At 40.3% G+C, this 24,514-nt stretch overlaps 3 protein-coding genes across 5 annotated transcripts; all 3 read left to right on the forward strand.

The window, feature by feature from the left end:
* Window positions 1–443: 443 nt before the first annotated feature.
* On the forward strand, window positions 444–7,116 carry LOC120731287 (serine/threonine-protein kinase pim-1-like). Its single transcript, XM_040028255.1, has 10 exons — window positions 444–473; window positions 2,736–2,861; window positions 4,105–4,347; window positions 4,482–4,634; window positions 4,756–4,850; window positions 4,976–5,023; window positions 5,127–5,345; window positions 6,102–6,282; window positions 6,369–6,539; window positions 6,629–7,116. Exons 2-10 carry the CDS (start codon window positions 2,843–2,845, stop codon window positions 6,718–6,720), a joined length of 1,221 nt encoding a protein of 406 aa, XP_039884189.1. The 5' UTR covers window positions 444–473; window positions 2,736–2,842; the 3' UTR covers window positions 6,721–7,116.
* Window positions 7,117–8,196: 1,080 nt separating this feature from the next.
* On the forward strand, window positions 8,197–14,168 carry LOC120731285 (serine/threonine-protein kinase pim-2-like). Of its 2 annotated transcripts, none has more exons than XM_040028250.1 (9): window positions 8,197–8,417; window positions 11,158–11,400; window positions 11,535–11,687; window positions 11,809–11,903; window positions 12,029–12,076; window positions 12,180–12,398; window positions 13,155–13,335; window positions 13,422–13,593; window positions 13,683–14,168. In XM_040028250.1, exons 1-9 carry the CDS (start codon window positions 8,210–8,212, stop codon window positions 13,828–13,830), a joined length of 1,467 nt encoding a protein of 488 aa, XP_039884184.1. In that variant the 5' UTR covers window positions 8,197–8,209; the 3' UTR covers window positions 13,831–14,168. The 2 variants fall into 2 exon arrangements, with proteins under 2 accessions (XP_039884184.1, XP_039884185.1); XM_040028251.1 differs by lacking the exon at window positions 8,197–8,417 and adding an exon at window positions 10,667–10,743.
* A 651-nt stretch (window positions 14,169–14,819) lies between these two features.
* LOC120731286 (serine/threonine-protein kinase pim-1-like) lies at window positions 14,820–21,175 on the forward strand. 2 transcript variants are annotated; one of them, XM_040028252.1, is made up of 9 exons: window positions 14,820–15,429; window positions 18,167–18,409; window positions 18,544–18,696; window positions 18,818–18,912; window positions 19,038–19,085; window positions 19,189–19,407; window positions 20,164–20,344; window positions 20,430–20,600; window positions 20,690–21,175. In XM_040028252.1, the coding sequence occupies exons 1-9, from the start codon at window positions 15,222–15,224 to the stop codon at window positions 20,779–20,781; spliced, it is 1,410 nt and encodes a 469-aa protein (XP_039884186.1). In that variant the 5' UTR covers window positions 14,820–15,221; the 3' UTR covers window positions 20,782–21,175. The 2 variants fall into 2 exon arrangements, with proteins under 2 accessions (XP_039884186.1, XP_039884187.1); XM_040028253.1 differs by lacking the exon at window positions 14,820–15,429 and adding an exon at window positions 17,676–17,752.
* Window positions 21,176–24,514: the final 3,339 nt, after the last annotated feature.

Raw genomic sequence — 24,514 nt, forward strand, 5'->3', positions numbered from 1 at the left:
AAATTTATTGTCTTCATAATTTTATTTTTGAAATACACCAATTTTTATACACTGCAGGAAAAACGAAAATAAATATTATACTACAAATTTGCAAAAAAGCAGCATATGCATCAAAATAAACTATTTCCAGCAGTGCAATATGAGTCCTAAGCATCCCAGAAACGACACAGAAAGTCATAAAGTCAAAGATAACTTTTAAAAAGAGCAGTATAGGCCCTGAGGCCCTGATGGCAAAAAAGACTACATTTCCGCGAAAATGACGTCACTTCCGGTTTCGGGCAGGTAATGGCGGAAATGCAAAAGTTCGCGCTGACATCTATTCCAAGTAGGAAGTGTTATGAACAGCTGATCGGATCGGTAAAGCGTGTTTCTGGAATATTATGTTTTTGTTCCTGCAAGCGCTTTTTATGCAGTTTTTGCAAAGCTTTATGTGGAAGGAAACCGTGACCTAGGACAAGCTGATGGCATAAGATGTAAGTACAACTCCTCCGGTTTCATATGCAAAAAAAATTATTGCGCTAGCTTACGTGGTTGCAGTGCTACTGGGATTTAAAAATAGTTACGCATAACAGAGCGTTACCGCTCCGATTGGCTCTAAAGGGTTAAGAAAGTTGCCTCTGATGGGATACAGATATTTGGGACACATTTCAATTCTTGTAAGAGTTTAAAAAATACACAAACTTGGAAGAGTTGGCTGGATTTGTACAAAATGAGATGGCTGGCAATGGAAAGATGCAATTCGATTCTTACATGTTTAACCCTTTAAAGTCGGTCGGAGCAGGCACGCTCTGTTTTGCGTAACTATTTTTAAATCCCTGTAGAACCGGGAACTGTGTAAGCTAGCGCAATAATTTTTTTTGCATATGAAACCAGAGGAGTTGTACTTACATCTTATGCCATCAGCTTGTCCTAGGTCACGGTTTCCTTCCACATATAGCTTTGCAAAAATTGTATAAAAAGCGCTTGCAGTAACAAAAACATAATATTCCAGAAACACGCTTTGCCGATCCGATCAGCTGTTCGTATTCCAGATGTATTTAATTTTCAATCAAGATGGCAGAGCTGTAATCATGCTCTAAAATTATATATTGTAATATGAAAATTGTAAAGTTACTTAACCTGTGAGTCCTTGGTAAAGACATTCTCTTCAAAGTGAACGCTGCAAAGATGAGATGCAAGTTTCAAGTACAGTACATTTCAAGTAGGGGAGACCGGGGATAGTTGTAACGTGGGTCAGTTGTAACACTTCCAATTTCTCCAATCAGGGCTAAGTTTCAAATGATGTGACTCATCCTGTGCATGCCCAACTCAGTTCTGCTATCACATGTGAAAAATCAGCACATTTTGTCAAACACAGACAATTTAACACCAAAAAAAGTAATTTGTATGCCAAAAAGTAAGTTTTTCTACTTTATTTCAATTTCTAATAGCATTATCTGCTTTGCAGTTAAAGTCATCAAACTTAAATTATGTTATTTGTATGTCTATGGGGATATATTCTGTGTAGGTCTTTAGTGCTAATGTTTTAGCCGTTGGCTGTAATGTTAGTTAGTTCATGGCTATAGGAGTCTGGGTCAGTTGTAACAGCAACAGTCTGGGTTAGTTGTAACAATAATGCAGATGTTACAACTTACCACACTATTACTTTAACTTATATTAAACAAGTTGGGGTAACGACATCAGCAGAGAGAGGTTCACTGGTCGCTTCTGTATATGCGGTTAATGCCATTGGCAACACAATTCCTCCACTGTTTGTGTTCCCACACATACATTATGCAGACCACTGTGTCAGAGATGGACCAGTAGGAAGTACTGGTAGTGGAAATAAGTCAGGATGGGTGCAAGAAACAGATTTCCTCATCTTTCTGAAGCACTTTGCAAACCACACCAAGGTAAGCCATGATAAAAAGTAATGGAATTGCGATGCTGGTGAACAACTACATTTTTTCAGTTTCATTGTTATGTTCAAAATTGGTGCAAGAGTTGTAGGTTATAATGCCCACTGAGCCAATGAGGCCAAACTCAAGGAAGACCAACCAAAATTAATGAAATATTCAGTTGCAGAAAATTCCATAATTTGTCTTTTTTGGGGGGTTGGAATATGTTCAAAAGCTAGATTTCTGCATTCTGTCACACACACACACACAGCTACATTAATGGCTCTAAGTGCATTCATGTGTTGAATAAACAAAGATTACATGTTAATGTTTTGTTAGTACCCTTATTTCATTGTGTTACATTTCACCCCAGGATATGTTACAACTAACCCAGACTATGGGGTTAATTGTAACATTTCACTCTTTGTGTTTGAGACCATACCATGCAATGGGTAATTGTGCTGCAGAGAAAATAGCTGCACTATTTAATAGCAGAGACATGTAAATACTTTGCATTACATTTTGGAACCACTACCTTATAAGAGCTTCAATTTACAGATGGAAATGTCAAAAATGTTACAACTATCCCCGGTCTCCCCTACATCCTTCTTATGTTAGCTAGCCACTAGTTCAGTCTCTGTACTACACCATCACCTACAGGACAACTGCAAAAAAAAACAACAACAACAACAACAAAGAACAAAAAAACAAAACATGTAGTTAAGATGATGGTTTTTTAATTAGCTGCTGTAAAACAATGTAATAACAATAAATAAATGCAACATGACATTAACTACTTTTTAGGCAAGTACTTTATGTACTTTTGGAGAACTGTTAGATCATCCATGTTTTCTACAGTCATTGGTTTGCTGGACAAAGTGGCCCACCCGAGGGGTCCCCTGCCGTCAACCAGCAAGCCACCCTGGCTGAGGATCATCTGGTTGCCAGGGCAGAAGGAGCAGAGCATGCCAGGCAGTCATGGAGGTACAGCATTCTAATAAGGTGTCAAGGGGGTATACACCAGGCTTTGGTGGACACGGGCTGCACACAGCTCCTGGTTCACCAAACCCCGCAGTATATAAAAATTGGTGTATCTCAAAAATAAAACTATGAAGACACTCAAAATAAATTTCCTGTTGTTGTAAACTATTTTTGCAACTTTTTTGTATTTAAAGTTTTGAGGGATAAGCCTCTTAAATTTCTCCAAGTAGAAATATATGTAAAAAAAACAAAAACGATTTTCAATGTTTTTGTGGTTTATTGCACTTTTTTGTTTTAATGTAGTTACTATGGACTTAATGCATACATATTATTAAAATATGGGCTATAACAGTTGTATTGATGTATAGCAACTTGAAATGCTCCCAAAAATGGCACTACAGCATGTAAAAATATAAAGTAAGCTCTGGCGGACTTGGTTCTGTGGTAGGTCTTAAAGGGTTAAACAAATAATGAAAGAATAATGAAAGAAAGTTTAATGTGAAATGACTGAATTATATGAAATATTATGGCTTTGTCTGCCAGAGTGTTTTTCTTTAAACTACTTGGGACACTGCCTTTTAGTGATGTCACTAAAAGGAAAGGTTCTAATGTGTTGCCATAGTCTCCGGAGTTTACTTTTAAAGCTCACTTACAGAACTGACTTATACAGCTTAGTTAGAAGAGTCAAGCATCCAGACATTTGAAGGACTATTCACTCATTAAGGTGACATTTTCTATTTTAAAAGTTCTCAAAAACTTTAGATGAAAAAGGAAACAAGAAAAGTTACGACTGAGGCAGATAAGAAAGATCCAGGAGATCAAAGTAAGTAAAAAAAAGAAAAATCCCCCAAATAACAGAATCTACATTTCTAACAATGTTGAGGCTCTGTGTATAAAACGATTCATTTTTAGAGGATTTAAATCCTGGTTTTGATTGAAACTAACCTAAGTGCAACATGTCTAATCAAAGAAAGGTTACTGGGGCACTTTGTCTTTTGGTAAAATAATGTGACAAGTTTATTCTTGGACTGAGCAGTGAAAACAGAGCAACAAGTGTCATCAGTATCTAGACTTAGTAGACCTAGTATGGACTCGTGTTGGTGTGTTTTTTATCAAAAGAATAAACTTGTTATTATATTGTAAGCAATACTAATTTAAAATTCAGTGACATCAAAATCCTTCTAGTCCTGATGTCGAGCGCTCTTTTTCACTAATGTGTTGTTGTTGTTGTTGTTGTTGTTTATAGATTGTAAGAGCAGGATGGCTAAAAGAAAGGCCAGTCCTGAAAAAACGACCCCCATAAAAAGAAGGAGGGTCTCTGAGCAGGCTGGTCCTTCCACCAGCTCAGATGCTCATGTGGTCAGGGGAGTCAAGCGAAAGGTCCAACAAGATGAAGCGGGGACAGCCAATACAGCAAAGAAGCGTAAACTTCTTGACCATGTGAGCGGTGACAAGGGGCAGGCATCTTCCTGGTTGGACACTGGTAAAGGTAGGCTAATTAGTTGAGTGAGGGGTAGATTAAGTGTACATCTGGTTGCTAGTTTGAAGATATTAGTGTTTGGGAGATATTTGTGTCTATTATCTAATAAGCTGACGTGCTTTTGGTGTTTTCCACATCTGCAGACTGCAGCATAGAGATTTCAGAGAGCTGCAGTAAAAACAAAAAGGCTGGCAAAAGGAAAGCTGCGGGAGACACCAGGGACCCACCTAAGAAAAAGAAAGTGGACCAGGACAAAACCAAAACTGTTGCCAAAAAGTCAGTGGCTGAACAGAAACGTAAGTAGCAAGCAGCTTGGCTTTTATATTCAGGTGAAGAGCAAAATGAACATTTAGGGTACAGCAGAGAGTAATTTGTGTGACAGCTGTAGTAAAACCCAATTTGTGTTTGTCTGTTTAGGTGACTTCCAAGCGAGATACGTGGAGGAGCAGCGGCTTGGAGAAGGAGGATGCGGAGCAGTGTTTGCTGGCTACCGCATAAAGGATCATTTACCAGTAAGTGTTCAGATGGTGGTAGTAAGACAGGCAGTAACGCAGATAAGGGATAATATCGTAAGCTGTTTTACACCTTTAATTATGTCATACTGAGGAAATGCTCATCAATGCCCTGTGTCTTTTAGGTGGCCATCAAACACATCCCAAGGAGGAACGTGTACTGCAAAGTGAAGGTAAATGTGCAAGACTTGAATTGTTTTTACATTAGTGGATTGCATGCAGCGTTCACCTGTGGAACGTCTGTGCCTCATCATCCACTTTGTTGAAATATTTCAGGATGATAACGGGAAGAATGTGTCAGTGGAAGTTGCCATCATGCTGAAGCTTGCAGCTGAAGCAGATGGATCAGTGGAAACATCAGCCCCAGTGTCTCTGTTGGAGTGGTTTGACTTTGGCAGAGAGCTGATCCTGGTGATGGAGAGACCTGTCCCCGCTGTGGACCTGGATAAATACATCGAAGAAAATGGAGGATTTTTGCCAGAGGACAAGGCCAAGGCAAGTTGACTTGCCTTAGAAGAGTCTTAGACTGTACATCATTCAATCAAAGCACAGAGTATTAGAGAAACATTAACCCATTGATTGATTATTGTCTTTTTCATCGTTTCCAGGTAGGGCTGGGCTATATCATACCGTTCATGGTAATACCGGTGTAATTTTGGGCAACGATAGGAAAATGAAATATCACGATAGAATATGGGTAAAACGCGCATGCGCAGTGCCTTTGTTTACATACGCACATGGCGGTGACGCCGCATGAATTCTGGTTGTGTTTACTGACGTCAAAACGATTTTATGTACACGGCGACTTTGCTAAGCTACGAAGCCGCACCGCTCGATTGATTGTCGGAGCATTACGGCTATCGTAGGCAGGCGCCTGGCGGAGTGATACGTACTGCACCTCAACATTATATTACCGTATTGTGTGTGTATAACCTCTTTTTAAGTTTTGTGGATATTATACATGGTTATGCTGAGGATATGTCGGCCAATTTCCACTGGAAATGCCTTTTGGTTAAACTGTCAGCAAGGAATTTGCACTGTTACATTTTTATATAACTTTAATGGACATAAAAAAACAGCTGCTTGTTTAAGTGAAAATACATTGATGGGGTTTTTTGCACTAATAAAGTTGTGGAGTTGTAAAGTATTTTGTCTAGTGTCAATTATATCGTCAGTTATATCGTTATCGCAACTTTTCAAATGTATATCGTGATAAATATTTTTGGTCATATCGCCCTGCTCTATTTCCAGGTCATTCTGAAGCAGCTGGTTGATGCTGCGAAGCACCTGGAGGATAGACACATCTTTCACCGGGACATCAAGAGTGAGAACATTCTAATTGAGACCGGCTCAGATGTACCGCGTGTTCGTATCATCGACTTTGGACTGAGCTGCTTTGTTAAGGAGCGGTCGCAGTACCGCGTCTTCTATGGTAACATATTCTGCTCTTGCTCTTCACAGATGTCACAATTTTCGCCTTTTGTTTTAGAAGAAATTGCAATTGTGTCTGTTTATTAGGTACAGAAATTTACTCCCCTCCCGAGTGGTACAGGCGCAGTTGCTACAGGTGTGGACCCACCACGGTATGGCAAATGGGAGTGGTTCTGTACGAAGCGCTTCATGCGGGGGACTTTAACACCACGAGCTTCCTCAAAAAGCGCCTGAAATTCAAAAGACGTCTGTCCAAAAGTAAGAAAACGTCACACTTCAAGACTGACTGATGGCTTGGACCACTGGAACTATCATCTTCATGTTTTTTCTCTTTCCTTTCTTTCCAGACTGCCGGGATTTCTTGGACGCGTGTTTAACCAAAGTCCCGGAGACGCGGCCGACGCTGGAGGAGCTACAGCATCACACTTGGCTGAGATAAGCATATCACACACACACACACAAACACACACAATTCAGACGTTATCATTTATGTGTGATGTATGAATTACCTTGCTTTTTTTCAGGAAATATTTTTTTTAATTGGCCCACTTTAAATTTCAGTGTTTTGGAATTCCTGTAACCCCCCCAGCCATCCCAGGAAAGGGGATCTCTCTTTGAATGGGCTTTCCCGAGGTTTCTTCCCGTCAATCTGGCCCCCCCAGGGGAGTTTTTCCTCGTCTTCATAGAGAGCTTGGGCTGGGTCAGGAGCTCCATCAAAACTGTCTTTATTTAATTACTCTAATGTAATCATATACTTTAAAGTAATCAAATAAAAGACAGTAAAAATCTGAAGACTTGAAGTAAACTTCCATTAAAATAAAACTTGTTTAATTCATCTTTGCTGAGGATACTGTGTTATTACTATTTCAAGGATTATGTCAGAACCGGTGCCTTTATGGCACCGGATACTGGTGCCCATCCCTACCCATCACTAGGGAACAGAACAAACCAGACATCAATTACAACAAAAATGACACTGACCCAGCCAGCATAACTTGTCTGCCTTAAGAAATGTTTAGCAATATTACAAATTGGGTGATATGCCTAAAAGTAGCTTCTCATGTGTTCAGCATTGTCAAAGGCTACATTTTAATTAAAACCACAATCTAGTAATGTTCTGTCTTTAAGAAAGTTGCCTCTGATGGGATACAGATATTTGGGACACATTTCAATTCTTGTAAGAGTTTAAAAAATACACAAACTTGGAAGAGTTGGCTGGATTTGTACAAAATGAGATGGCTGGCAATGGAAAGATGCAATTCGATTCTTACATGTTTAACCCTTTAAAGTCGGTCGGAGCAGGCACGCTCTGTTTTGCGTAACTATTTTTAAATCCCTGTAGAACCGGGAACTGTGTAAGCTAGCGCAATAATTTTTTTTGCATATGAAACCAGAGGAGTTGTACTTACATCTTATGCCATCAGCTTGTCCTAGGTCACGGTTTCCTTCCACATATAGCTTTGCAAAAATTGTATTAAAAGCGCTTGCAGTAACAAAAACATAATATTCCAGAAACAGGCTTTGCCGATCCGATCAGCTGTTCGTATTCCAGATGTATTTAATTTTCAATCAAGATGGCAGAGCTGTAATCATGCTCTAAAATTATATATTGTAATATGAAAATTGTAAAGTTACTTAACCTGTGAGTCCTTGGTAAAGACATTCTCTTCAAAGTGAACGCTGCAAAGATGAGATGCAAGTTTCAAGTACAGTACATTTCAAGTACATCCTTCTTATGTTAGCTAGCCACTAGTTCAGTCTCTGTGCTACACCATCACCTACAGGACAACTGCAAAAAAAAACAAAACAACAACAACAAAGAATAAAAAAACAAAACAATAACAACAAAGAATAAAAAAACAAAAGATGTAGTTAAGATGATGGTTTTTTAATTAGCTGCTGTAAAACAATGTAATAACAATAAATAAATGCAACATGACATTAACTACTTTTTAGGCAAGTACTTTATGTACTTTTGGAGAACTGTTAGATCATCCATGTTTTCTACAGTCATTGGTTTGCTGGACAAAGTGGCCCACCCGAGGGGTCCCCTGCCGTCAACCAGCAAGCCACCCTGGCTGAGGATCATCTGGTTGCCAGGGCAGAAGGAGCAGAGCATGCCAGGCAGTCATGGAGGTACAGCATTCTAATAATGTGTCAAGGGGGTATACACCAGGCTTTGGTGGACACGGGCTGCACACAGCTCCTGGTTCACCAAACCCCGCTTTGCCCCGGGACATTATTGGTGTTGCAGTGGGTGGAGGTTACATGTGTACATGGGGGCATTCACAGACAAAACACATGGAATAAAGGCTGCAGTCAGTTTGTACCTGTGGCGTCCTCTAATTTTAGGAACATGTTGGCAGGGATTTAATAAACTTTTGGGGCAGTATGTGGGGTTCTGATCACGATATTAAGTAGTGTGTAGTGTCTGCGTGGCGCTCAGCGGTGATGCAGGGTTGTCCGACGCCGATTCCGATGATTCGCCCCACAGAAGATTTTCCACTGGTGACACCCTACGCTCAGCCTTTGACAAAGTGATAGAAATTGATGATCACTTCCTGCTGCGTTGACCTACCCTCGCTTTGTACTATTGAATGATCCTAACAGAAAAAAAAAAAGAGTTAACACTGACTTAATAAAAAAGTGTTATATTTTATCTCAGATAAACTAGTCAGTGTTTATTAGTGTTTGCTCAACTAGAAGTCTTCATAGTAGCATCCACACATCAAGTCTTTAACCCTTTGAAGCCAGTCGGAGCGGGCACGCTCTTTTTTGCGTAACTATTTTTAAATCCCAGTAGCACTGCAACCGCATAAACTAGCGCAATAATTTTTTTTGCATATGAAACCGGAGGAGTTGTACTTACATCTTATGCCATCAGCTTGTCCTAAGTCACGGTTTCCTTCCACATAAAGCTTTGCAAAAATTGCATAAAAAGCGCTTGCAGGAACAAAAACATAATATTCCAGAACAACACGTTCTCACTCCCAAAGCGTAACATTTTACGCTAGGTGACAAATCGTCACCATATTACGTTTTCAGCTACCCACCACGTTCCTAAATGACGACCTCGGAAAAAAGAGGAAATATGAGAACCGTCTGGACTGAATCTACACATGTTTGCTCTTTTTCTTCAAATCGCTTAGAAACACGCTATTTAACATCATTAAAGTCCTGGTTAAGGTCAGGAATAAGGTTATGGTCAGGGCTAGGGATAAGGTTAGGTTTAGGGCTAGAATACAGGGCTGGAACGTCTATTACCGCGGGAGCGTCATTGCACTGGATTCCAGCCATAGCCCGCCGCATACCATAAGAACGCCGAAGGTCTCCTTTCGCGTTCCTCAGGAACGCTGCGGGACTTGACAAAACGTCGACATGTTACGCCTCGGGAGTGAGAACGGGCTGTCCAGAAACACGCTTTGCCGATCTGATCAGCTGTTCGTAACACTTCCCACATTGAAACAGACGTCAGCGCGAACGATCGCATGTCCACCATTTCCTGCCCTTAACCGGAAGTGACGTCATTTTCGCGGAAAATGTAGTTTTTTACTTGTAGGCCTTAAGAGCCTATACTGGTGTTTTTATAAGTCATGTTTGACTTTATGCTTTTCTGAATAGTTGCTGGGATGCTTAGAACTCGAATTGCACTGCTTAAAATAGTTTATTTTGATGCACATGCTGTTTTCTTTGCAAATTTGCATCATAGGATTGTTTTTCGTTTTTCCTGCAGTATATAAAAATTGGTGTATCTCAAAAATAAAACTATGAAGACACTCAAAATAAATTTCCTGTTGTTGTAAACTATTTTTTGCAACTTTTTTGTATTTAAAGTTTTGAGGGATAAGCCTCTTAAATTTCTCCAAGTAGAAATATATGTAAAAAAACAAAAACGATTTTCAATGTTTTTGTAGTTTATTGCACTTTTTTGTTTTAATGTAGTTACTATGGACTTAATGCATACATATTATTAAAATATGGGCTATAACAGTTGTATTGATGTATAGCAACTTGAAATGCTCCCAAAAATGGCACTACAGCATGTAAAAATATAAAGTAAGCTCTGGCGGACTTGGTTCTGTGGTAGGTCTTAAAGGGTTAAACAAATAATGAAAGGATAATGAAAGAAAGTTTAATGTGAAATGACTGAATTATATGAAATATTATGGCTTTGTCTGCCAGAGTGTTTTTCTTTAAACTACTTGGGACACTGCCTTTTAGTGATGTCACTAAAAGGAAAGGTTCTAATGTGTTGCCATAGTCTCCGGAGTTTACTTTTAAAGCTCACTTACAGAACTGACTTATACAGCTTAGTTAGAAGAGTCAAGCATCCAGACATTTGAAGGACTATTCACTCATTAAGGTGACATTTTCTATTTTAAAAGTTCTCAAAAACTTCAGATGAAAAAGGAAACAAGAAAAGTTACGACTGAGGCAGATAAGAAAGATCCAGGAGATCAAAGTAAGTAAAAAAAAGAAAAATCCCCCAAATAACAGAATCTACATTTCTAACAATGTTGAGGCTCTGTGTATAAAACGATTCATTTTTAGAGGATTTAAATCCTGGTTTTGATTGAAACTAACCTAAGTGCAACATGTCTAATCAAAGAAAGGTTACTGGGGCACTTTGTCTTTTGGTAAAATAATGTGACAAGTTTATTCTTGGACTGAGCAGTGAAAACAGAGCAACAAGTGTCATCAGTATCTAGACTTAGTAGACCTAGTATGGACTCGTGTTGGTGTGTTTTTTATCAAAAGGATAAACTTGTTATTATATTGTAAGCAATACTAATTTAAAATTCAGTGACATCAAAATCCTTCTAGTCCTGATGTCGAACGTTCTTTTTCACTAATGTGTTGTTGTTGTTGTTTATAGATTGTAAGAGCAGGATGGCTAAAAGAAAGGCCAGTCCTGAAAAAACGACCCCCATAAAAAGAAGGAGGGTCTCTGAGCAGGCTGGTCCTTCCACCAGCTCAGATGCTCATGTGGTCAGGGGAGTCAAGCGAAAGGTCCAACAAGATCAAGCGGGGACAGCCAATACAGCAAAGAAGCGTAAACTTCTTGACCATGTGAGCGGTGACAAGGGGCAGGCATCTTCCTGGTTGGACACTGGTAAAGGTAGGCTAATTAGTTGAGTGAGGGGTAGATTAAGTGTACATCTGGTTGCTAGTTTGAAGATATTAGTGTTTGGGAGATATTTGTGTCTATTATCTAATAAGCTGACGTGCTTTTGGTGTTTTCCACATCTGCAGACTGCAGCATAGAGATTTCAGAGAGCTGCAGTAAAAACAAAAAGGCTGGCAAAAGGAAAGCTGCGGGAGACACCAGGGACCCACCTAAGAAAAAGAAAGTGGACCAGGACAAAACCAAAACTGTTGCCAAAAAGTCAGTGGCTGAACAGAAACGTAAGTAGCAAGCAGCTTGGCTTTTATATTCAGGTGAAGAGCAAAATGAACATTTAGGGTACAGCAGAGAGTAATTTGTGTGACAGCTGTAGTAAAACCCAATTTGTGTTTGTCTGTTTAGGTGACTTCCAAGCGAGATACGTGGAGGAGCAGCGGCTTGGAGAAGGAGGATGCGGAGCAGTGTTTGCTGGCTACCGCATAAAGGATCATTTACCAGTAAGTGTTCAGATGGTGGTAGTAAGACAGGCAGTAAGGCAGATAAGGGATAATATCGTAAGCTGTTTTACACCTTTAATTATGTCATACTGAGGAAATGCTCATCAATGCCCTGTGTCTTTTAGGTGGCCATCAAACACATCCCAAGGGGGAACGTGTACTGCAAAGTGAAGGTAAATGTGCAAGACTTGAATTGTTTTTACATTAGTGGATTGCATGCAGCGTTCACCTGTGGAACATCTGTGCCTCATCATCCACTTTGTTGAAATATTTCAGGATGATAACGGGAAGAATGTGTCAGTGGAAGTTGCCATCATGCTGAAGCTTGCAGCTGAAGCAGATGGATCAGTGGAAACATCAGCCCCAGTGTCTCTGTTGGAGTGGTTTGACTTTGGCAGAGAGCTGATCCTGGTGATGGAGAGACCTGTCCCCGCTGTGGACCTGGATAAATACATCGAAGAAAATGGAGGATTTTTGCCAGAGGACAAGGCCAAGGCAAGTTGACTTGCCTTAGAAGAGTCTTAGACTGTACATCATTCAATCAAAGCACAGAGTATTAGAGAAACATTAACCCATTGATTGATTATTGTCTTTTTCATCGTTTCCAGGTAGGGCTGGGCTATATCATACCGTTCATGGTAATACCGGTGTAATTTTGGGCAACGATAGGAAAATGAAATATCACGATAGAATATGGGTAAAACGCACATGCGCAGTGCCTTTGTTTACATACGCACATGGCGGTGACGCCGCATGAATTCTGGTTGTGTTTACTGACCTCAAAACGATTTTATGTACACGGCGACTTTGCTAAGCTACAAAGCCGCACCGCTCGATGGATTGTCGGAGCATTACGGCTATCGTAGGCAGGCGCCTGGCGGAGTGATACGTACTGCACCTCAACATTATATTACCGTATTGTGTGTGTATAACCTCTTTTTAAGTTTTGTGGATATTATACATGGTTATGCTGAGGATATGTCGGCCAATTTCCACTGGAAATGCCTTTTGGTTAAACTGTCAGCAAGGAATTTGCACTGTTACATTTTTATATAACTTTAATGGACATAAAAAAACAGCTGCTTGTTTAAGTGAAAATACATTGATGGGGTTTTTTGCACTAATAAAGTTGTGGAGTTGTAAAGTATTTTGTCTAGTGTCAATTATATCGTCAGTTATATCGTTATCGCAACTTTTCAAATGTATATCGTGATAAATATTTTTGGTCATATCGCCCTGCTCTATTTCCAGGTCATTCTGAAGCAGCTGGTTGATGCTGCGAAGCACCTGGAGGATAGAAACATCTTTCACCGGGACATCAAGAGTGAGAACATTCTAATTGAGACCGGCTCAGATGTACCGCGTGTTCGTATCATCGACTTTGGACTGAGCTGCTTTGTTAAGGAGCGGTCGCAGTACCGCGTCTTCTATGGTAACATATTCTGCTCTTGCTCTTCACAGATGTCACAATTTTCGCCTTTTGTTTTAGAAGAAATTGCAATTGTGTCTGTTTATTAGGTACAGAAATTTACTCCCCTCCCGAGTGGTACAGGCGCAGTTGCTACAGGTGTGGACCCACCACGGTATGGCAAATGGGAGTGGTTCTGTACGAAGCGCTTCATGCGGGGGACTTTAACACCACGAGCTTCCTCAAAAAAGCGCCTGAAATTCAAAAGACGTCTGTCCAAAAGTAAGAAAACGTCACACTTCAAGACTGACTGATGGCTTGGACCACTGGAACTATCATCTTCATGTTTTTTCTCTTTCCTTTCTTTCCAGACTGCCGGGATTTCTTGGACGCGTGTTTAACCAAAGTCCCGGAGACGCGGCCGACGCTGGAGGAGCTACAGCATCACACTTGGCTGAGATAAGCATATCACACACACACACAAACACACACAATTCAGACGTTATCATTTATGTGTGATGTATGAATTACCTTGCTTTTTTTCAGGAAATAATTTTTTTAATTGGCCCACTTTAAATTTCAGTGTTTTGGAATTCCTGTAACCCCCCCAGCCATCCCAGGAAAGGGGATCTCTCTTTGAATGGGCTTTCCCGAGGTTTCTTCCCGTCAATCTGGCCCCCCCAGGGGAGTTTTTCCTCGTCTTCATAGAGAGCTTGGGCTGGGTCAGGAGCTCCATCAAAACTGTCTTTATTTAATTACTCTAATGTAATCATATACTTTAAAGTAATCAAATAAAAGACAGTAAAAATCTGAAGACTTGAAGTAAACTTCCATTAAAATAAAACTTGTTTAATTCATCTTTGCTGAGGATACTGTGTTATTACTATTTCAAGGATTATGTCAGAACCGGTGCCTTTATGGTACCGGATACTGGTACCCATCACTAGGGAACAGAACAAACCAGACATCAATTACAACAAAAATGACACTGACCCAGCCAGCATAACTTGTCTGCCTTAAGAAATGTTTAGCAATATTACAAATTGGGTGATATGCCTAAAAGTAGCTTCTCATGTGTTCAGCATTGTCAAAGGCTACATTTTAATTAAAATCACAATCTAGTAATGTTCTGTCTTTAAGAAAGTTGCCTCTGATGGGATACAGATATTTGGGACACATTTCAATTCTTGTAAGAGTTTAAAAAATACACAAACTTGGAAGAGTTGGCTGGATTTGTACAAAATGAGATGGCTGGCAATGGAAAGATGCAATTCGATTCTTACATGTTTAACCCTTTAAAGTCGGTCGGAGCAGGCACGCTCTGTTTTGCGTAACTATTTTTAAATCCCTGTAGAACCGGGAACTGTGTAAGCCAGCGCAATAATTTTTTTTGCATATGAAACCAGAGGAGTTGTACTTACATCTTATGCCATCAGCTTGTCCTAGGTCACGGTTTCCTTCCACATATAGCTTTGCAAAAATTGTATTAAAAGCGCTTGCAGTAACAAAAACATAATATTCCAGAAACACGCTTTGCCGATCCGATCAGCTGTTCGTATTCCAGATGTATTTAATTTTCAATCAAGATGGCAGAGCTGTAATCATGCTCTAAAATTATATATTGTAATATGAAAATTGTAAAGTTACTTAACCTGTGAGTCCTTGGTAAAGACATTCTCTTCAAAGTGAACGCTGCAAAGATGAGATGCAAGTTTCAAGTACAGTACATTTCAAGTACATCCTTCTTATGTTAGCTAGCCACTAGTTCAGTCTCTGTGCTACACCATCACCTACAGGACAACTGCAAAAAAAAAAAAACCAATAACAACAAAGAATAAAAAAACAAAACATGTAGTTAAGATGATGGTTTTTAATTAGCTGCTGTAAAACAATGTAATAACAATAAATAAATGCAACATGACATTAACTACTTTTTAGGCAAGTACTTTATGTACTTTTGGAGAACTGTTAGATCATCCATGTTTTCTACAGTCATTGGTTTGCTGGACAAAGTGGCCCACCCGAGGGGTCCCCTGCCGTCAACCAGCAAGCCACCCTGGCTGAGGATCATCTGGTTGCCAGGGCAGAAGGAGCAGAGCATGCCAGGCAGTCATGGAGGTACAGCATTCTAATAAGGTGTCAAGGGGGTATACACCAGGCTTTGGTGGACACGGGCTGCACACAGCTCCTGGTTCACCAAACCCCGCTTTGCCCCGGGACATTATTGGTGTTGCAGTGGGTGGAGGTTACATGTGTACATGGGGGCATTCACAGACAAAACACATTGAATAAAGGCTGCAGGCAGTTTGTACCTGTGGCGTCCTCTAATTTTAGGAACACGTTGGCAGGGATTTAATAAACTTTTGGGGCAGTATGTGGGGTTCTGATCACGATATTAAGTAGTGTGTAGTGTCTGCGTGGCGCTCAGCGGTGATGCAGGGTTGTCCGACGCCGATTCCGATGATTCGCCCCACAGAAGATTTTCCACTGGTGACACCCTACGCTCAGCCTTTGACAAAGTGATAGAAATTGATGATCACTTCCTGCTGCGTTGACCTACCCTCGCTTTGTACTATTGAATGATCCTAACAGAAAAAAAAAAGAGTTAACACTGACTTAATAAAAAAGTGTTATATTTTATCTCAGATAAACTAGTCAGTGTTTATTAGTGTTTGCTCAACTAGAAGTCTTCATAGTAGCATCCACACATCAAGTCTTTAACCCTTTGAAGCCAGTCGGAGCGGGCACGCTCTTTTTGCGTAACTATTTTTAAATCCCAGTAGCACTGCAACCGCATAAACTAGCGCAATAATTTTTTTGCATATGAAACCGGAGGAGTTGTACTTACATCTTATGCCATCAGCTTGTCCTAAGTCACGGTTTCCTTCCACATAAAGCTTTGCAAAAATTGCATAAAAAGCGCTTGCAGGAACAAAAACATAATATTCCAGAACAACACGTTCTCACTCCCAAAGCGTAACATTTTACGCTAGGTGACAAATCGTCACCATATTACGTTTTCGGCTACCCACCACGTTCCTAAATGACGACCTCGGAAAAAAGAGGAAATATGAGAACCGTCTGGACTGAATCTACACATGTTTGCTCTTTTTCTTCAAATCGCTTAGAAACACGCTATTTAACATCATTAAAGTCCTGGTTAAGGTCAGGAATAAGGTTATGGTCAGGGCTAGGGATAAGGTTAGGTTTAGGGCTAGAATACAGGGCTGGAACGTCTATTACCGCGGGAGCGTCATTGCACTGGATTCCAGCCATAGCCCGCCGCATACCATAAGAACGCCGAAGGTCTCCTTTCGCGTTCCTCAGGAACGCTGCGGGACTTGACAAAACGTCGACATGTTACGCCTCGGGAGTGAGAACGGGCTGTCCAGAAACACGCTTTGCCGATCTGATCAGCTGTTCGTAACACTTCCCACATTGAAACAGACGTCAGCGCGAACGATCGCATGTCCACCATTTCCTGCCCTTAACCGGAAGTGACGTCATTTTCGCGGAAAATGTAGTTTTTTACTTGTAGGCCTTAAGAGCCTATACTGGTGTTTTTATAAGTCATGTTTGACTTTATGCTTTTCTGAATAGTTGCTGGGATGCTTAGAACTCGAATTGCACTGCTTAAAATAGTTTATTTTGATGCACATGCTGTTTTCTTTGCAAATTTGCATCATAGGATTGTTTTTCGTTTTTCCTGCAGTATATAAAAATTGGTGTATCTCAAAAATAAAACTATGAAGACACTCAAAATAAATTTCCTGTTGTTGTAAACTATTTTTTGCAACTTTTTTGTATTTAAAGTTTTGAGGGATAAGCCTCTTAAATTTCTCCAAGTAGAAATATATGTAAAAAAACAAAAACGATTTTCAATGTTTTTGTAGTTTATTGCACTTTTTTGTTTTAATGTAGTTACTATGGACTTAATGCATACATATTATTAAAATATGGGCTATAACAGTTGTATTGATGTATAGCAACTTGAAATGCTCCCAAAAATGGCACTACAGCATGTAAAAATATAAAGTAAGCTCTGGCGGACTTGGTTCTGTGGTAGGTCTTAAAGGGTTAAACAAATAATGAAAGGATAATGAAAGAAAGTTTAATGTGAAATGACTGAATTATATGAAATATTATGGCTTTGTCTGCCAGAGTGTTTTTCTTTAAACTACTTGGGACACTGCCTTTTAGTGATGTCACTAAAAGGAAAGGTTCTAATGTGTTGCCATAGTCTCCGGAGTTTACTTTTAAAGCTCACTTACAGAACTGACTTATACAGCTTAGTTAGAAGAGTCAAGCATCCAGACATTTGAAGGACTATTCACTCATTAAGGTGACATTTTCTATTTTAAAAGTTCTCAAAAACTTCAGATGAAAAAGGAAACAAGAAAAGTTACGACTGAGGCAGATAAGAAAGATCCAGGAGATCAAAGTAAGTAAAAAAAAGAAAAATCCCCCAAATAACAGAATCTACATTTCTAACAATGTTGAGGCTCTGTGTATAAAACGATTCATTTTTAGAGGATTTAAATCCTGGTTTTGATTGAAACTAACCTAAGTGCAACATGTCTAATCAAAGAAAGGTTACTGGGGCACTTTGTCTTTTGGTAAAATAATGTGACAAGTTTATTCTTGGACTGAGCAGTGAAAACAGAGCAACAAGTGTCATCAGTATCTAGACTTAGTAGACCTAGTATGGACTCGTGTTGGTGTGTTTTTTATCAAAAGGATAAACTTGTTATTATATTGTAAGCAATACTAATTTAAAATTCAGTGACATCAAAATCCTTCTAGTCCTGATGTCGAACGTTCTTTTTCACTAATGTGTTGTTGTTGTTGTTTATAGATTGTAAGAGCAGGATGGCTAAAAGAAAGGCCAGTCCTGAAAAAACGACCCCCATAAAAAGAAGGAGGGTCTCTGAGCAGGCTGGTCCTTCCACCAGCTCAGATGCTCATGTGGTCAGGGGAGTCAAGCGAAAGGTCCAACAAGATCAAGCGGGGACAGCCAATACAGCAAAGAAGCGTAAACTTCTTGACCATGTGAGCGGTGACAAGGGGCAGGCATCTTCCTGGTTGGACACTGGTAAAGGTAGGCTAATTAGTTGAGTGAGGGGTAGATTAAGTGTACATCTGGTTGCTAGTTTGAAGATATTAGTGTTTGGGAGATATTTGTGTCTATTATCTAATAAGCTGACGTGCTTTTGGTGTTTTCCACATCTGCAGACTGCAGCATAGAGATTTCAGAGAGCTGCAGTAAAAACAAAAAGGCTGGCAAAAGGAAAGCTGCGGGAGACACCAGGGACCCACCTAAGAAAAAGAAAGTGGACCAGGACAAAACCAAAACTGTTGCCAAAAAGTCAGTGGCTGAACAGAAACGTAAGTAGCAAGCAGCTTGGCTTTTATATTCAGGTGAAGAGCAAAATGAACATTTAGGGTACAGCAGAGAGTAATTTGTGTGACAGCTGTAGTAAAACCCAATTTGTGTTTGTCTGTTTAGGTGACTTCCAAGCGAGATACGTGGAGGAGCAGCGGCTTGGAGAAGGAGGATGCGGAGCAGTGTTTGCTGGCTACCGCATAAAGGATCATTTACCAGTAAGTGTTCAGATGGTGGTAGTAAGACAGGCAGTAAGGCAGATAAGGGATAATATCGTAAGCTGTTTTACACCTTTAATTATGTCATACTGAGGAAATGCTCATCAATGCCCTGTGTCTTTTAGGTGGCCATCAAACACATCCCAAGGGGGAACGTGTACTGCAAAGTGAAGGTAAATGTGCAAGACTTGAATTGTTTTTACATTAGTGGATTGCATGCAGCGTTCACCTGTGGAACATCTGTGCCTCATCATCCACTTTGTTGAAATATTTCAGGATGATAACGGGAAGAATGTGTCAGTGGAAGTTGCCATCATGCTGAAGCTTGCAGCTGAAGCAGATGGATCAGTGGAAACATCAGCCCCAGTGTCTCTGTTGGAGTGGTTTGACTTTGGCAGAGAGCTGATCCTGGTGATGGAGAGACCTGTCCCCGCTGTGGACCTGGATAAATACATCGAAGAAAATGGAGGATTTTTGCCAGAGGACAAGGCCAAGGCAAGTTGACTTGCCTTAGAAGAGTCTTAGACTGTACATCATTCAATCAAAGCACAGAGTATTAGAGAAACATTAACCCATTGATTGATTATTGTCTTTTTCATCGTTTCCAGGTAGGGCTGGGCTATATCATACCGTTCATGGTAATACCGGTGTAATTTTGGGCAACGATAGGAAAATGAAATATCACGATAGAATATGGGTAAAACGCACATGCGCAGTGCCTTTGTTTACATACGCACATGGCGGTGACGCCGCATGAATTCTGGTTGTGTTTACTGACCTCAAAACGATTTTATGTACACGGCGACTTTGCTAAGCTACAAAGCCGCACCGCTCGATGGATTGTCGGAGCATTACGGCTATCGTAGGCAGGCGCCTGGCGGAGTGATACGTACTGCACCTCAACATTATATTACCGTATTGTGTGTGTATAACCTCTTTTTAAGTTTTGTGGATATTATACATGGTTATGCTGAGGATATGTCGGCCAATTTCCACTGGAAATGCCTTTTGGTTAAACTGTCAGCAAGGAATTTGCACTGTTACATTTTTATATAACTTTAATGGACATAAAAAAACAGCTGCTTGTTTAAGTGAAAATACATTGATGGGGTTTTTTGCACTAATAAAGTTGTGGAGTTGTAAAGTATTTTGTCTAGTGTCAATTATATCGTCAGTTATATCGTTATCGCAACTTTTCAAATGTATATCGTGATAAATATTTTTGGTCATATCGCCCTGCTCTATTTCCAGGTCATTCTGAAGCAGCTGGTTGATGCTGCGAAGCACCTGGAGGATAGAAACATCTTTCACCGGGACATCAAGAGTGAGAACATTCTAATTGAGACCGGCTCAGATGTACCGCGTGTTCGTATCATCGACTTTGGACTGAGCTGCTTTGTTAAGGAGCGGTCGCAGTACCGCGTCTTCTATGGTAACATATTCTGCTCTTGCTCTTCACAGATGTCACAATTTTCGCCTTTTGTTTAGAAGAAATTGCAATTGTGTCTGTTTATTAGGTACAGAAATTTACTCCCCTCCCGAGTGGTACAGGCGCAGTTGCTACAGGTGTGGACCCACCACGGTATGGCAAATGGGAGTGGTTCTGTACGAAGCGCTTCATGCGGGGGACTTTAACACCACGAGCTTCCTCAAAAAGCGCCTGAAATTCAAAAGACGTCTGTCCAAAAGTAAGAAAACGTCACACTTCAAGACTGACTGATGGCTTGGACCACTGGAACTATCATCTTCATGTTTTTTCTCTTTCCTTTCTTTCCAGACTGCCGGGATTTCTTGGACGCGTGTTTAACCAAAGTCCCGGAGACGCGGCCGACGCTGGAGGAGCTACAGCATCACACTTGGCTGAGATAAGCATATCACACACACACACAAACACACACAATTCAGACGTTATCATTTATGTGTGATGTATGAATTACCTTGCTTTTTTTCAGGAAATAATTTTTTTAATTGGCCCACTTTAAATTTCAGTGTTTTGGAATTCCTGTAACCCCCCCAGCCATCCCAGGAAAGGGGATCTCTCTTTGAATGGGCTTTCCCGAGGTTTCTTCCCGTCAATCTGGCCCCCCCAGGGGAGTTTTTCCTCGTCTTCATAGAGAGCTTGGGCTGGGTCAGGAGCTCCATCAAAACTGTCTTTATTTAATTACTCTAATGTAATCATATACTTTAAAGTAATCAAATAAAAGACAGTAAAAATCTGAAGACTTGAAGTAAACTTCCATTAAAATAAAACTTGTTTAATTCATCTTTGCTGAGGATACTGTGTTATTACTATTTCAAGGATTATGTCAGAATAAAGGCACCGGATACTGGTACCCATCACTAGGGAACAGAACAAACCAGACATCAATTACAACAAAAATGACACTGACCCAGCCAGCATAACTTGTCTGCCTTAAGATATTAATATTAATATTACAAATTGGGTGATTGCCTAAAAGTAGCTTCTCATGTGTTCAGCATTGTCAAAGGCTACATTTTAATTAAAACCACAATCTAGTAATGTTCTGTCTTTAACCTTCCTAATTCGTTTTTAAAACAAAAGTTACATAAATAAAGAAAAGTAAAGAAAGTTACGGTCTCACACAGGAGTCAAACCCCTAGTTTCTAGATGATGTCAGTAATAGGAAATTCTATCTTTAAAAAAACCAAATTGTTACACCAGTTTGTCAGCCTCGCTGGCATCAAGAATCATTAGTATTACTCCTATGCTAAAGCTTTAGTAGAAGTTGCACATCAGTTGGTGTCCCCGCCCCTTATCCCCCTTAAAATCCTAACTTGAAGATGCAGAATTTGCTTCCTATTAATATGGATGTCATTCATGAAGGTAATACCCAAGCAAATAGCAATTTTATTATGATCTGTGCTGCAGTTGTAAGACCTGGCACTCGAATCCTTCCTAAAACCCTCTCCCCAGTCCCTACTGACATTGTCGTGATGCTTTCTCACTGCAGTCATGAAGTTTATTCTATAAAAAGCTCTTACGGTGTGTTCACACCGAACGCGATAGACGCGAACAGAGCGTCAGGTTTACATGTAAAGTCAATGGAAAAGCGCGATGACCCGCGATTGCGGCTCCCGCGAAAATTCGGAAGCAGATTTGCGTCGCCAAAACGCCTGAAACGCGCGTCAGTCTAGTGCGTTTGGAGCGTTTGACTCGCGAAAAAACCACGCGCCTGAGTTTTTGTGTTGCATTTTGTGCATACGCGCGTTACGCGTCTACCGCTCGAGTTGGAGAAATCTGAACTCCAGCGTCAAATCGCACCGCGACAACCAATCAGGAGCCTGTTGACGTGGCTGTGACCTAGGTCAAAGGGGCAGATCCAGCCAAAGCCCTTCATTCTTCAGTGGAAGGAAGGCTAATCAACGCCGTAGCAAACAACCTGGAGCTGTACGACACCAGCTGCTTTCTGTACCGAGACAGGAATATAAAGGACCGAGCTTGGAGGAAGATATGTAAAGAGATCGGGCAACCTGATAAGTTCATTCATTTCTCTTTTGAAAGTTTTCACTGACCAGGGAAAGCCGCACAAAAGCTAGCAAGCCACCGCTATTTTCCCACTGACGTACAAATACCGTTCTGCTTTTATGCATGTTGTCATATAGGAATATATTTTGTTTATTAATAAACAGCACACAGTGGTCCCGCTGTTCATCCGTCACTGCTTCGCTTTTTCGCTGATTTTCTTTTTCTTTTCTTTTTTTTGCACCGTACAGCATTGCATTCTGCAGCCTGATTGACAAATCTCCTTCGTGTCGTGTCTCCTGCGCTTGCCAAATTTATCATGTTTGGTTTTGATAATAGAAAAAACAGCACAAAAATACCCATAACTATGAGCCTCATTCGGAAATAGACACCTGCACCGCGAGGGAAAAAGGCGCACGAAAGTGGCAGGCAGATGAAGACAAAACGCGGCATAATAATACTTTTACCTTTTTTTCAATCTACACAGGTTTGCACTTTGAGAATCAATTGTGAGAACTGTGACCAATGTTCATGTGTGTGGGGAAAACAGTGTATACAGTGCGTGACCAGGGGCTAGTTATTCTGAGAACCCCTGCTGCAATAAATGAGGGACCACTGTATATACTTTCTCTGATTATATTCAACATGTTAACATTTAATACTGTATTGATAGAGCCAACTGATTCTGCAGCAGAGCATCCCCTGTTGCTTCTCCTGGCTCCCCAGTCCCTGAGCTCCTGCTGCTGCACCCACAGGTATGTACAGCAAGCACTGATACCTTTTTAGTCGGTGGGATTGCCTTGTGATCACCTTTACTAAATATCTACAACCAATCTGATTATATCCTGTTTTTTTTTTGTTTTTTTTCAATGTTGAAATTAAAATCTAGTAGCAGCCTTCTCATTTCTTTGTGTTTTGTGCTGTTTTACAGGCCCACAGAGGAGGACAGCTCCGAGGCAGATGAGGGACGGGTCCCAGGACGGTCCATCGGCGGTGGAGCTGGCCATCCTGGAGTCCGTGAAGAGGCCACACCAGTCTCCAATGGAGCATTTCCTCCTCAGCCTTGTTCCTGCTCTGGAGAGCAGCTGGGTCCTTTTTATTCCTGTCTCTCTGTAAATACTTATATTTTAATATATTTATGTTTAATGTTTTTATGTTTGAGAATTTTAATATTATTTCAAATAAATTTTTATAATGACTAATGTCTCAGTTCTACTACACAGCAAATGTTGGCACACGACTTGACACATGTAGAATTTATTTCATATTATACTAATGACAAAATATACTAATACAGTGGGATGCAAAAGTTTGGGCAACCTTGTTAATAGACATTATTTTCCTGTATAAATCGTTGGTTGTTACAATAAAAAATGTCAGTTAAATATATCATACAGGAGACACACACAGTGATATTTGAGAAGTGAAAAGAAGTTTACTGGATTTACAAAAAGTGTGCAATAATTGTTTAAACAAAATCAAGCAGGTGCATAAATTTGGGCACCACAAAAAAGAAATGGAATAAGTATTTAGTGTATATCTGTGTGTGTCTCCTATATGATATATGGGGTGCCTTTGTCTGGACGTGCTTCCCATCCAGAGCTGCACAGCAGAGGAAAGTTCCAGCGCTCCTGGAATCCCTCTGTGATGGACCGCCAGTCTCCAGGTGAAGGCACAGCCATGAAGTCGTCCACTAGACAGTCCCAGATGGCCGTCGCTACCTGGGGGGTGATGTGGCTCACCGTGGACACACCGACTCTGTAACTGAACGCTTGGTCGTGAAGGAGTCCCCGGTGACAAGGAACCTGGACAAAATTGTTCAAAATTAGTATTATGTGTACTGCAGTTACAAAATACATTATTCAAATTCCAAAATACTTTTGTGATGTCAGATTTAAATTAAATTAAAAATTAGTATCGTTACATTACCATTCAGTTTGAGGGTTACAACAGAAAATTATATATTTATTGCTCACGGGGTATCAGATGGGATTATTTTAATAAACCATAAACATTTTGGCTAATAACTATTTTTATTCTCCTGTAACTTTATTATATAAAGAGCTAAATCCTCCAAAGTTTCAGGAGAAATGCGTCATAATAAGAAGTATTTGTGAA

The sequence above is a fragment of the Simochromis diagramma genome, unplaced genomic scaffold (genome assembly GCF_900408965.1).
Source record: "Simochromis diagramma unplaced genomic scaffold, fSimDia1.1 OVJJ01000343.1, whole genome shotgun sequence".
NCBI lineage: Eukaryota > Metazoa > Chordata > Actinopteri > Cichliformes > Cichlidae > Simochromis > Simochromis diagramma.